The sequence below is a fragment of the Rhincodon typus genome, chromosome 19 (assembly GCF_021869965.1).
Source record: "Rhincodon typus isolate 14 chromosome 19, sRhiTyp1.1, whole genome shotgun sequence".
Taxonomy (NCBI): domain Eukaryota; kingdom Metazoa; phylum Chordata; class Chondrichthyes; order Orectolobiformes; family Rhincodontidae; genus Rhincodon; species Rhincodon typus.
This window is the reverse complement of record NC_063350.1, coordinates 47804383-47817121: the sequence shown is the minus strand read 5'-3', so window position 1 is coordinate 47817121 and position 12739 is coordinate 47804383. Positions and strand designations below refer to the sequence as shown.

The 12739-nt window shown below is 38.8% G+C and overlaps 1 protein-coding gene across 4 annotated transcripts in view; it reads left to right on the top strand.

The window, feature by feature from the left end:
* ncoa5 (nuclear receptor coactivator 5) overlaps positions 1-12739 on the top strand; it is a 37383-nt gene that overhangs the window by 717 nt on the left and 23927 nt on the right. For 2 of the 4 annotated variants that reach the window (XM_020511311.2, XM_048608616.1), the window contains exon 2: positions 3799-4008. The exons of 1 other annotated variant lie outside the window; for it this stretch is intronic. In XM_020511311.2, coding sequence (XP_020366900.1) covers positions 3816-4008 — 193 coding nt within the window. In that variant the 5' untranslated portion in view covers positions 3799-3815. Of the gene's footprint in view, positions 1-3798; positions 4009-11976; positions 12085-12739 lie in introns of all 4 variants that reach the window. One more of the 4 variants, XM_020511308.2, reaches the window with a different exon arrangement.

Sequence of the window (12739 nt, the reverse complement as noted above, 5' to 3'; positions counted from 1 at the left end):
GCGAGCGTTTTTACGATTCGGAATGGCGCGGGTCGACGACGCAGAAATCTCGGCCCTTCAGGGCGAAGACATCCCCCTGCCCTGCCCCGCCCCCCCCTTCGCGACCACCACCCAGTCACCCCTCCTTCACCCAGCAGGGTTTGAGGGTGGGCGATGCACCGGCACATTGTTATCTCACGCTGCTGATTCAGACACCGCCAGGTGTGTGTAGGCTAGCTGGGCGCTAGGTTTGTCTGGTGGTTCGTGGTCGCGAGTCACTCTGCATCGTCTGGTCTGACTTGGTGTTTTTTTAACCGGACGGAATGATTGGGGCTGGAGAAGGCGCAGGCACGGATCTAGTTCTCGGTTGGCGCGATTTTTTTCGGACGGCGCACGCGCAGGTTGCCTGCTCCGCCGGCGAATGGTCGGACGCGGCGATGGGTGAGGAGGGGGCGCCCTGTGTCTGTTTGTGTGTGTGTGTGTGTGTGTGAGAGGGGGTCGATTTGCTGTGTTTTGCTTTTGCTCCAATTCTTTCTCACCCCCCTCCCTTTCCGTACATTGGCCGGTGTGGAGGAAGGTCGCTCGGTCATGCTGTGCCGGGCATCCTACCCCTCGGTGACATTTGCCTCACAGCGACGGGCCGTGAAAATGAGCAGGGAGGGGGGGCAAAACAAGAAAGAGGCGGCATCTTGTGGAGACGTCCGAAGTTCTTACAGTGAAGACTGCTGCGTTTTAAAATGGCCGACCAGTCTTCACGGTCCCGCTCAGTGGTGGCATTCACAGCATTTCGCTTACCCGGTTTCTGTTTGGGGCGGGAAGAATGACACTGATTTCTTTTTGTGCACTTTATCGAGACTGGTTCGTTATTCATTCCGATAGTTTTCGTAATCATTTGCGTGTATTTCTAGGTTACCATTTGAAACACTTTAGCTTCAAATCGTTTACTGGTGTCTGCCCACGTCCACGCACACTTGTTTCCTCTCTTCGTGCATTTTTACCTCCTGTGGAATTCACCTTCCGGTGTGCATTTCCGAATAAAGTATCGTTTTGTCCATGTTTGTAAGCGTTTTTTGTTCTACCTCCAATGCCACAAAGGTATGGGGTCGACGAGTCCAGTTTATTTCCAGTTCTCAAGCTGTAAGCCGCAGCTTGGTATACTATTCTACAGACACAACATTACTTCGCAAAGGTGAGATCGAATGTATGACGACGGTACGATTCAAATTTAACATGTTGCAGATCAGCACTGGAGTGTTTTGTTATCAAACTTTAAGATAGTCTGTGCTTATTAAGAAACAGTGCTTAATAGATACAAAGGGCAATAAGCGAAAGCTCGACAGCATCATTTTCTCAGTCTGTGGGTACATTAAATATGATGTATTTTATTTGCATCGTGAAGGTAACGTGCAAAACCTTCATGATCGACACTGTTGGAATGTTACTACACAGTAGAATTCATGCCACAGAAGACACCCTGTTCCTTGTGTTAAGGGACAGGAAGTCTACACTAACTAACTGGTTTACAAGGTTGAGCTTGATAATTCTTTCCAGGCTTGCCTATTTTTCTCACCTATCATTTTAGTGCACTTACACAAAAGTTGAAAAGACAATTTACACAAAAAGACATTGAAAAAAATTCTGTCCATCCATGTATGACTGCACGTTGTAAATTACAGTTAAGTGATGCCTTAAAATGATCGAGAAATCTTCAATTTTCCAACCATGAAAAGCCTTTCTTCGTGGACACAAGCGACAGTTGCACACACAAGTACTGTAAATTCTCTTCTGGGCAGAATTCAACAAATATTGGCAACATTTGCCGATCATCAATCGAGTTAAGCAAAGAATAGATTATGTTCAGAAAGCAAAATGTTTTGGCTGGGGGGAATCAATTTTTCAGCTGTTTCATGATTTAGATGATTTTTGTTCACCTGACATTTGTAACTTTTCAAATGCTACGATGAAACTTTAAGACCTGATAGTCAACGGTTAGAAAATGCATGTGGTTACACCAGTTTCATTTCTCTTTATTTACCTTTTTCAATGGCTCTTAAGCCAAAGTGATTCTGTCTGATTTGTTTTATTTAGTCATTTTAACTTCTGCATGTCATGTAAGCATAATGTCTTCCCACAGCTTTGATTCTCAGCTAACGAAAAACAGAAGAAACTGCCCATTAGTATGGTTAGAGATGTCAATTTTCTCTGTTAATGTGGCTTTTGTGCTTCTCATCACAGCTGTTGTTTAGTTTGTTGAATGCCATAATAGCGGGATGGGGTTTACAAATGTCAAATTGAAAAGAATTAAATAATGCAAAAGGGCAAAATACAAGGAGGACCATCAGGTTCTACCAGATACTTGCCAGGCCATACAGAGGTAATCTGGGAGATCTTTCGGTTCTGAAAATCTATGCATGACTTCTGTTTGAGGTGATGATTCAGAAATGTTATGCAGTGTAATCTACATTAAATGCATGTTTTGCGACTTATGGCGTAGCCTGAAGATGTACAATTAAAAAAACACTACAGAATCATGTTGACATTCTTTACACCAGAAGATCATTAGCTTATCTTCATGGCAGACTAAGAGGTTGCCTGCTAACTGCTCTCTGGGGCTAAATGGCTGGAACGATTCGGTGAAGTGTGTTCCATGAGGATAAAGACATTCTAGATATGTTTATCTTGTATCATGCCTAACTTGTCAAAATATTTTATTGTCTGTGACTAAGAAATACACAAGGATTGAAAACCTGGCGAGCAGCATGCATGGGGGATGGCAATTCTCTTGTGTTCTGGTAAAATACAAATTAGAGGATAGGACACTTTTTAAGGGGATGTTTGTGTAAGAGCCATCCTTAGTGGGCAGTACATTATGAAGCTGTTTTTAGGATAGTAACTTGACTGATTTCCTACATGGTACAAAGTTTTAAATTCTTTTGAAGTCTTCAAGCAATTTATCTATCTTTCAGTAATTAAAGTTTAATTTGAACAGTATTCTTAGAACAATGGAATTGTACTCTGCACTTGCTTGTGCAAGCTACTTGGAATAGGCACAAGTTCATGAATATAAATTTCTATTTAAGCATCTTGCAAATTTTGTCAGTTTATAAAACTGCATAAAATCTATAATAATGTCAGTTCCAAATGTGGTGGAGTAATGTGCGTCCTTAATAGAAACTATTGTACTCGTGGTTATAATGGTGGGCCATAGCAATCTAACTGGCGCATTCCAGTTGTCTTCATTTTTCAAGACACTTTTTTTAATATAAACCTGTCTGCCAAAGGTACTGTCAGAACATGAGTTTTGTATGCTGTTTTACGTAGAACTTGATAACCAGCAAACTTGGCTGTATGGCAAAGAAGGAGTGCACTAACTTACTGCTGCTTAGTTCTCTACCTTTAACTAATTGTCATCTGAATTAATAGAATTGCAATAATCAGTCATCTTTTACAGTTTTGATCCTTGATGATCAGATTTTTCAGGAAGTGAGAACTAAGTGGGCAAGCTGAAACGTATGTTTTCAAAACAGCATACAGGAGTCTTAAATAATTTAGTTGTGAAAAAAAATTACCTTTGTTTTGTAAATATTTATCAGAAGTTGCATAATCAAGGGATTTTGTTAGCTACCTACTGACTGTACAATGAAATGTAGGGAACAATTTTACACTTTTTAAACCTTTAATGTGGTAGCTCTTAACTATCTAAAAGTGTCATCTAATTGTAAGTTGCAAGGGCACTTTTTTTTGGTAACTGCTTCCCCCTCAAAGTTTCAAAATCTAATGCAAATGGCAATTTTCTGTCTTTTCTTTCACGTGGTAAAGCACGTAAAGGATTCTAAATGATGTCCCGGAGAAGAAGCAGAAGCCCGTCCCGAGAACGCCGAATGCGTGGAGACCGTGGTGCAAGTAACAAGACTGACAGCGCTGATCCTCGAGATCTTGAGAGGCGCATTTTTGTTGGAAATTTGCCCACTGATTCCATGGTGAGGAAGGATTTGGAAGATATGTTCATTAAATACGGCAAGATAAATGGTTAGTATCTGGAAACATTAGACATTCCAACTGAGTCTAATACTTAATTTTTAATGTCCTACCTGTTACTGCTTCAAAGGTATGTTACCACAATTTCAGAATTGAACTATTATACCTTCGTCGTACTGTCGATGCCATTTGCTCCCGAGACGTTAGCAGCGGTTCCACTCGGAAGGCACCAAGACTAAGAAAACTTCTGACCCAATAAATTGGGTGGAGCAATATGCTAAAACAATTGGAAGCATTGGTTTGTTCACCTCTGCTACCTGCGCATCTCTGAATTCCCACTGCATGTAGTGGATATTTTGTAAAACTTGTAAGACAAATATGTTTAAATGGATTTATCTACATGAGGTAAGTTTGGTTTATTGAAGTTCAGTCACATGATCTACAATAAGTAATGGATTTGGCTGTTTTGCCCAAAATAAGGCTGACTATCTTCACATCAGGATGTGTGGGACGAAGGCAGGGAGACTTGCGTATGACCTGCAGGTTTCTAACCTACTTGCTCCAATGAAATTTACCAAGGATGTACTTACACAGGACACAATTAGTTGAATACTAATGTGTTGTAATACTTAATTTTCACCTATTTACTGTTGCTGTTCGCTGTTATCATCTCACAAAGGCATTACTGTGAGGACGTGTGTACACTGTTAATTTTCTATGTGGATTGCATTCTGACTTATTGTCCAGTGTGCAAAATTGCATTCTGGCGTGAATTGATTTAATTCAGCATGTTCCTTTTTATTGAATTGCAAATTGAAGTTTCTTTTAGTCATAGTAAGGTACAGAAATAGGTCGTTGACATACTCTGCTTGACAGCTTCCCTTAACATAGCCACACTCATCAAAATTTAAACTTGTCATTGAACAAAATTTACAATGCTATAAAACTTGGTGCTTTTACTTATTTTAATTTTGCGTTTTCTTTTCTTATTTGGAGATGGTTCTCTTTGTCACCACGTTTTACTGTTTTTAGGAGTGGGGACTGCAGTTTACAATTTTTAAAGGTTTTGCAGCTGGGATTATTGAAGGCTAAATTGACCTTGTTTCCCCCCCCCCCCCGGAATCCTCATATATCATTGATTTTAATGGCTTTCATTTGAGCCTTGCTAATTAGCAAGGCAATTGTTTTTGTTACCTTATTTGTGTGAACTAAGTTCTTGAGGTCACTTTTGAAATGCTGAACAGGGTTATTGGCTGGGTATAACAAATTGAGTTTCTACTTAAATTTTATGAACTGATCTAGTGAATTTTTCTACTTTTTGGCTACGATTTTGTATGCGTAGTGCATTGATGTGTGCTGTTTAGGATGATAGGTTCCCACTTGGCTGACTTTCAGGTGGCTGTCTGTTGAATTGACTTTTTGAGGGAAGAAACTGGGAATAACCTGTGATTTCAAGTTGTGGAGAACAAAATTGAACTTGTCATCCCAGCTGGTTCTGTTTGAAGTACTGAACAATTATTTGGGACCTGCATTGACGAGCTGAACCGGACCACTGAGAGATGACTGGCTACATGATTAAGTTAGAAAGTTGGAAATCTGCTGCAACATTTCACCACCTCATGGTCCACCATCTATAATGTTTACAGTTGGGAATGTGATCGCATATTTTCCATTTGCTTGGACGAAAGCAATTCCAACAACATTCGAGAAACTACACCATCCAGGACAAAATAGCCTGCCTGATCAGTACCCCTATTTGCAACTGCCTTGTGCATGCTGCATATAAGGTGCAATTCAGCAGCTTCCAAACCCATGACCTCTACCAGAAAGGCAGCAGATGTATGGGAGCATCTTATAAGTGCTTGTCCAAGATTCATACCTTGTACATGCTCTCTGTGTCAGAATTTTTACATTTTGAACTGCAGTGATTCAAACAAGTCGATCACTTTTTGAGGGCAATTTTGCACGAGTAACAAATGCTGGCTAAACCATTAGTCCTAGAGAGGCTGTTAGTTTTTTTTTAATAAATTGTCTTTGAAGAAAATTTAGCATTTTCAACGCTGAACTTGTAAAAGAAAATCGCTGGGTAAGACTAGCTACTGCCTTTGCTTATTTGTGTTTTTGTGAGTGAAAGCTGTTACCTTGTGTAAATGGGATACTTCTGGGAATGTGTTCTCTTTCCATTGTTTGGACCCATCCCTGATCCAATGAACCAAGCTTTATCCAGTTTTAGATTCATTTCCTTAGTATCTTTATTCAGGTTTGGCTTCATGTTGCTGGGGAGATTGATTAGTCCACCTAAGTATTTTTTTATTCAGTAGCTTTCTTCTCGAGCAAACCTGCCAGATATTGTCTGCCTTTACTTCCATTTTTCCCCTGAATATCACCTGTTGGTCAGATATTTCTGAAATGGAATGGGACAATCGGTATCTCCATCTCCTCTATCCAACTGCTTGACTTGGCCAGTTTCAAGTGCTGACCTTTATTTTCCAGCTTAAGAATTGCTTGTTACGAATTTACATATGGCAATGGTAGCCCATCATTTATGAGATCAGAGTTCGCTTTGTATTGAAACAGAAGTTTTTGATTGGACCTATGATTCCCTATGGTGGAAGAAGTTTGGATAATCTGATTCTTATGAATATCTCCTGTTCTTAGCACACTTGAAATATCAATTTTTGGATTGACTTAGTTTAGATTTGAAACTTTCAAAAATTTTCCAATGTACAAGCAGTATTCTTTGTGTGACCTACTAGAATAGAAACTTGATGTGATCGGTGGCTATGACACAAACCTTTTTTCCAGTAGTTAAGGGAGCTTGTTTTGCAAGTTGAGACAAAATATGGCATGTTTTAGTTTAGTTGATCTCTGAACAAGATAGTTTGGACTAGTAGACAGACATGGTCAAGTTGCATGACATAAAATAGTAAGTGAAGCTGATCATTAAGTTGGAATTGTGAAAAGTAATTTTAGAGATCAAATGTTACTTCTGTGAAACAAATTAGTTTTGACACTTGTCCAAACCTATTCATGACTTTTCTTAAGCAGAAAGATGAAATTTTGTTTACTTTTTGTCTGTCCAACTGAAATTTATATTTACTTGATTTATGTATATTTTGTTTCAAGTTTATTCAGCGCTTGAAATCTTGCTTGCTGTTGAAAATGGTTTTGAATATGGATTGATGAGCACAACAATCACGGGATTGTTGAGCTTAGGATTGACATCTCATTTTGTTCCATGCCTCAAGTTTAGAAAAGTATCAACTTTTCAGTGACAGCATGTTTTACGTGTGGCAGCATTTACTGATCTTCTGCGAATTAAATGTCAGAACAATGTTTTACGTTAGTAAATGTATAGCAGGGTGGACCATATTTCTCAATAGTTCTCAACAATTATTTCAAATTATCTTTAAAGTTGTGGTTTTCAGCTATTCAAGAGGAAGTCGTTTTCATCCCATGGTACAGCAGGGATGAAAAATTTCAGCCCTCTGGTGGAATTATGGCTTGATTATCAATTCTGCTCATTCGAAGCACACCCCCCTCCCACCCACCAAACACCGCTACCTTATTTTGCTTAGGCTTACTCATGAGCAATAAAGATACAAGTTTTAGTCTGCTATTCTACCTTATGCATTGCTTCCATTGACCGCTCAGACTCGTAGAATCCATCAGATTCCCAATTACTTCTCTTGTGGCTTAATGGAACTGTGTTGGAGATTAGTGATGGATTTTTGTTACAGAAGTAAGGAATATGGCAGGTGCTTTCTTCAGACCTGGAGTGTGTGTAAATAGTTTTAGCTCATTCTGAAGAACAGCTGTTGAGTAGAGGGTCACAGTCTGACCATATGGAGTAGACCATTTCGGACTGAAATTAGGAGAAATTACTTCAACCAGAGAGCCTTGAGACTGGAACTATCTCCTGTAGAAAGGGGATGGATGCCAACACAGTAAATATTTTCAAAGATTAGATAGGTGAGGTTCTTCAGGCTAAAGGGATCAAAGGATGTGGGGTGAAAGTGGGAACAGGGTATTGAGTAAGGTGATCAGCCATGATACTGAATGGCAGCAGGATTGAAAGGCCAAATGCTGTTCCTTTTTTTCTATGTTGCTGTGAACCCAGCAATGGTGGCATAAAATCGCTCCAAGTCCCATGCTGGCCAGATATGCATTTTCGTTCCTCTGCTATGAAGTGATGGAGAAATAGCCAACTGCTGCCTCTCAGGTGTAGGATTCATACGGTTTCTATTTTGGTTCTTCAGTCCAAAGATGCTAGTTTACTGTGGTTAATAAATGGACACACAAAGTAATTAAGTTGCTGGCAACTACAGTTATTTAATTGTTACCAATTTCTATAGCCAAGAACTCAATTATTTTTGCCATGGAGTATGGTCTGATACAAGTCCCTTCTATCATATGCTGGCTTCTGTTATGAGCTGAAATATTGTAGTTTATTTGGTATTCCTGAGCAGTTTTACAGTGAGAACATTTATGATCAACCTTTCAGCATTAACAATGAAAATGCTGATTTGTTAAAATATAGTTGTACTCAATTCAGACAACGGGCTTGGACCTGTTTTTTTTTTCTCTGGCTTGTCTATTTGTGTACAAGCAATTCTTTACAATTTGCTTTATACGCTTAATGTTTACAGTAAGGTGAAACTGTCTGGCTTATTATTTCCACCATTACCTTGTTTGCCTAACATGGTATGCCTCTTGTTGATAATTGTTTATTCCATAATAGAAGTCAAACTGGCTGTGAATACACCCTTTTTCCCCAAACTGTCTCAACCTATATCTATCCAGGCATTTGGTCTCCTAATATTTCTTGCTTCACATTTGGTGCAGTGATTTTCTGATTGTGTAATGTTTTACAGTATCATATTAAAGGCACAGGAACAGCATGAATGACCTTATACTTAGGATCTGCTAAATGGTAAAAGCAAATTTCTAAAATTTTAGTACTGAAAGAATTGTGAACATGGTTTCATGGTCATGTTTTCTTAGTTTGAATTTCATTCTGTCTTACGTGTACTCAGAGGTCACAGTAATTTTAATAGAAATGTATTAATTCACAATCATGACAGTGAGTACGTAAACCTGATTCTACCCACTTGGAAGTCTGTTTGGGTAACCTGGAAATAGTTGCATTTCTCTATTGATCATCAATGCTGTTTTCTGACTTTTTATTCTACATGGATTGTGCTGCTTCATGCTATAATGTGAACACATCTTCGCTCGCTCGCTCACTCACTCCTTGGAACTGAAAGCCATTCATTTCCACTTTTCTAATTGTTGACCACGTCCTAATGCAATTCTCTGGGTTGGTTATGATATTGATGTAAAATGAAAATTTCTGTGGCATTGTCTAGCATTCTCCAGTCTTAATTTAAGAATTGGGATGTGGGATGTGGAATGTCAACCTTGGAATGGTTACAGCACAAAAGTTGGTCATTTGAGCCATTGAGTCCATCCTGGCTGTCTGTAAGACTGACTGACTTGCCTAGCTCTTTTCCCTGTGGTCCTGCAATCTTTTTGAGCTAACTCGAATAATTTTATTTATTGGGGCACCTGTCGGATCTGTGTCCACCACACTGGGTAGTGCATTTTACAATCAGACCACTTGTGGGAAGAAAAGTAGTATACGTATGACCCCCATTGCAACTTTTCTGTGTTGCCCTCATAATTGCTGTCCTCCATTTCTGAATCTTTGTGTCATTTAGGATTAGAAAGAAATGTTTCAACTCTTCGTGCAGGCTTGATTTGAATTTCCAAATGTTTGGCATGCCCGCCCAGAACCACCATTTTGAGCCACAGTTCAGAATAGTTGTGGTACTGTTTCAGAATGGTTTATCTTTGTGCTTTTGCACGTGCTATTCTAACTGCATTTGGTATCTTAAAATATCGTGGCTATTACCAGCCACTGAAACCCTGATCTATATACTGCACAAAAATGTCGTGCCACATTGGAAGGGATGCGGTTGGAACGTGAGTCTTCGCTTTATGTATTATTCCGTTGGATATCTGGGTTCCCTGCTGCTGCTGACTACTTTGATACATGGTTAAAAAAATTAACTTGCTTGAATGGATTTGGACGTTTTTGCTTTATTTTTTGACAGTAAGCCATCCTTCTGACACTATCTCTTCCATCATGCAGATGCCAACTAGTAGCACACAGCTTTTGAATCTGTTTATTTCTGAAAGTTAAAAGTATTGCATGTTGGATAGCCATACTTGTATTTTTATTAGCGTGTATGTGGATTTCTGAAGATTGGCCTGTATAAAGCAGAGGTTCTATTGATGTTAAAATGGCAATGTCTACTAAATAATATCCCCATGGAATAATACTTTGTAACCACCTTCTCAGCTACTTTAGTTTGTCACCTGTGTAACCCATTAAGCTAAGGAATGACTATATTTGACATTGTTAACTTTATTGGCAAATACGGGGAATTTAAGTTTTCATTTCTGTATTTAAACTGAGAACCTGTCAGAGTCATACAGCATGGAAACAGACCCTTCGGTCCAACTAGTCCACGTCAACCATGTTTCCAAACTAAGCTAGTCCCACCTGCCTGCATTTGGTCCATATTCCTCCAAACCTCTTCTATTCATGTACTTATCCAAATCTCTTTAAATGTATCAGTGCCTGCATCCACTACTGCCTCTGGCAGTTCATTCCATGCACTAACCACTTGGCAAAAATGTTGCTCCTCGTGCTTTCTGAATCATTCTCCTGTCCCCTTAAAATATGCCCCTTAGTTTTGAACCTCCCCCACGTTACGGAAAAGATCTTTGCTATTCACCTCATTTATGCCCCTCATAATTTTATAAAACTCTAAGGTCACCCCTCGACCTCCTATAATCCAGTGAAAAACGTCCCAGCCTATTTTTAGAACTCGGACTCTCCATTCCCTTGTGACTCGGTTTATGCTTTGAGGTTAGATAATTGGCTGAATGTTCATGTGCGCACACATAACGTACCGTTTCTCATCGCTGTCAACCGTGCTTTGTCCTTTCGTGCTCAAAATCTAATGAGATTCAGATTAAAATGAATTGGGCTGCTCCAAATCCTGATGTCATGTTTGGTTCCAGTTTTGTGACTGTGAATCCTCTCTTTCTAATGTTTATGAACTTATTATATTGAAGAAATGCTTTTGTTGCCTTGGATTTTACCCTGACAATGCAGACACTTCTATTGAGCTGCTGGCTAGTTGCTTATATTATGTTGAAATCCCCATCTTAAAGATTTGTTAGTGTTTAAACGCAAAGTGCTGTTGGTAACATGTTTTAATGTGGAATACAGATGCCTTTGATCAAAGTATACCCTGCCATCTTATACAGTACCTTACTTGGTTCATTTTCATTATATTTTGAGTAGTCCATTGAATATGTTAAAATGAAAACACTTGTACAGATTTATATGGAATATGCGTGCAGTGGACTAATTTAAATATAGAAATCATCTGCGATAGTGAGATGAACCAAAGGACATTCACAATTTTGCATCGAGCTAGAATTGGATTTTGAAAGTTGGAATAAATTGGAATTTGTTTAAATGTTAACCATATCCATATTTTAAATATGTTCTGCAAATCCCAGTTTACTACTACAAATCATCGACTTGTCAAGTCTGATTTTTAATTAGCTAATAGTTGGTTTTCAATTTCAAGACGTTGTCAAGGTTTTGACAGTAATTGTGTTGTTGGTTTTGATGCCTGGCTTCAGCACAAGGGCATCACTCTAGTATTGTCTGCAAGCGGCTGATACTTAAGGATAAGCTGCTGTGGTCGCAACATTTTTGGAATTTTTTTCTTCTGCACGAGAATTTTGCCTGGCCATGTGAAGAATGATTGGACTTCAACATCGTTTCTATTGTTCTTTTGTGAACTAGACATTGCCAGTTTAACTTGCAAGGGTCAAGGGAAATTATTTTGCTCTATTGACTGGAGAATTTTGAACATCTGGAATTTTTCCATCCCACAGGTATGTACATTTTCATTAACAACATTAATTTTGCAGCTTTGTCAATGCACCATGGATTTGGGTTTGTGCAGTTTGATCGTGTTGAGGATGCTAAAGCTGCCGTGCAAGGAGAGAACGAACGAATGTGTAGAGGGTACAGATTAGGTAAGAACTTGAGATAACTGCAAGTGTCTTCAAATGTATACTGTGAATGCATTGGGATTTACAATCCTTAAAGAAGCTTTATAAAGGAGTATACTGCTTAACTGTTGACTATGCTCATTTTATTCTGGACCCTGTGTATTAGTGCATTGGCCCATATTTTCAAATGAATGGAATTGAAAACGCGCATTTGTATCTTAACACTATTTTGGCATGTTTGGCATCCAAGTATGTTATGCTGTGGTAATCCAGAGTTTATTCTGAATGTGGTAACATTGCACCACTCATTCCGTTCAAACTAATAAATATTTGGTACATCTGAAAATATTTATCTTGGAATAAGCAGAGTTTCGTTTTCCAGGGATAACTTGTTGCTATCAATTTTTTTCAAACCTTGGGTGTGAAGATCTGTGATAATTAGTTTACTTTGGCTGTGCTGGAGCATTCTTTCCTAATTTGCTGATTTTTCCAAGCTTGTGACAAATATACCATTTTCACCAAAAATTTGCACTGTTGAGTACATAATTCAAATGCTCGTTTGTGACTGTTTGTCTGAAAATTCTGTCTGTAAGCAAATTTGCTTATTGCAGTAAAACATCATTGTTAATAAACATTTACATAAATCAATCTTTTCAGATATGTTTACGTTCTTAAGTGT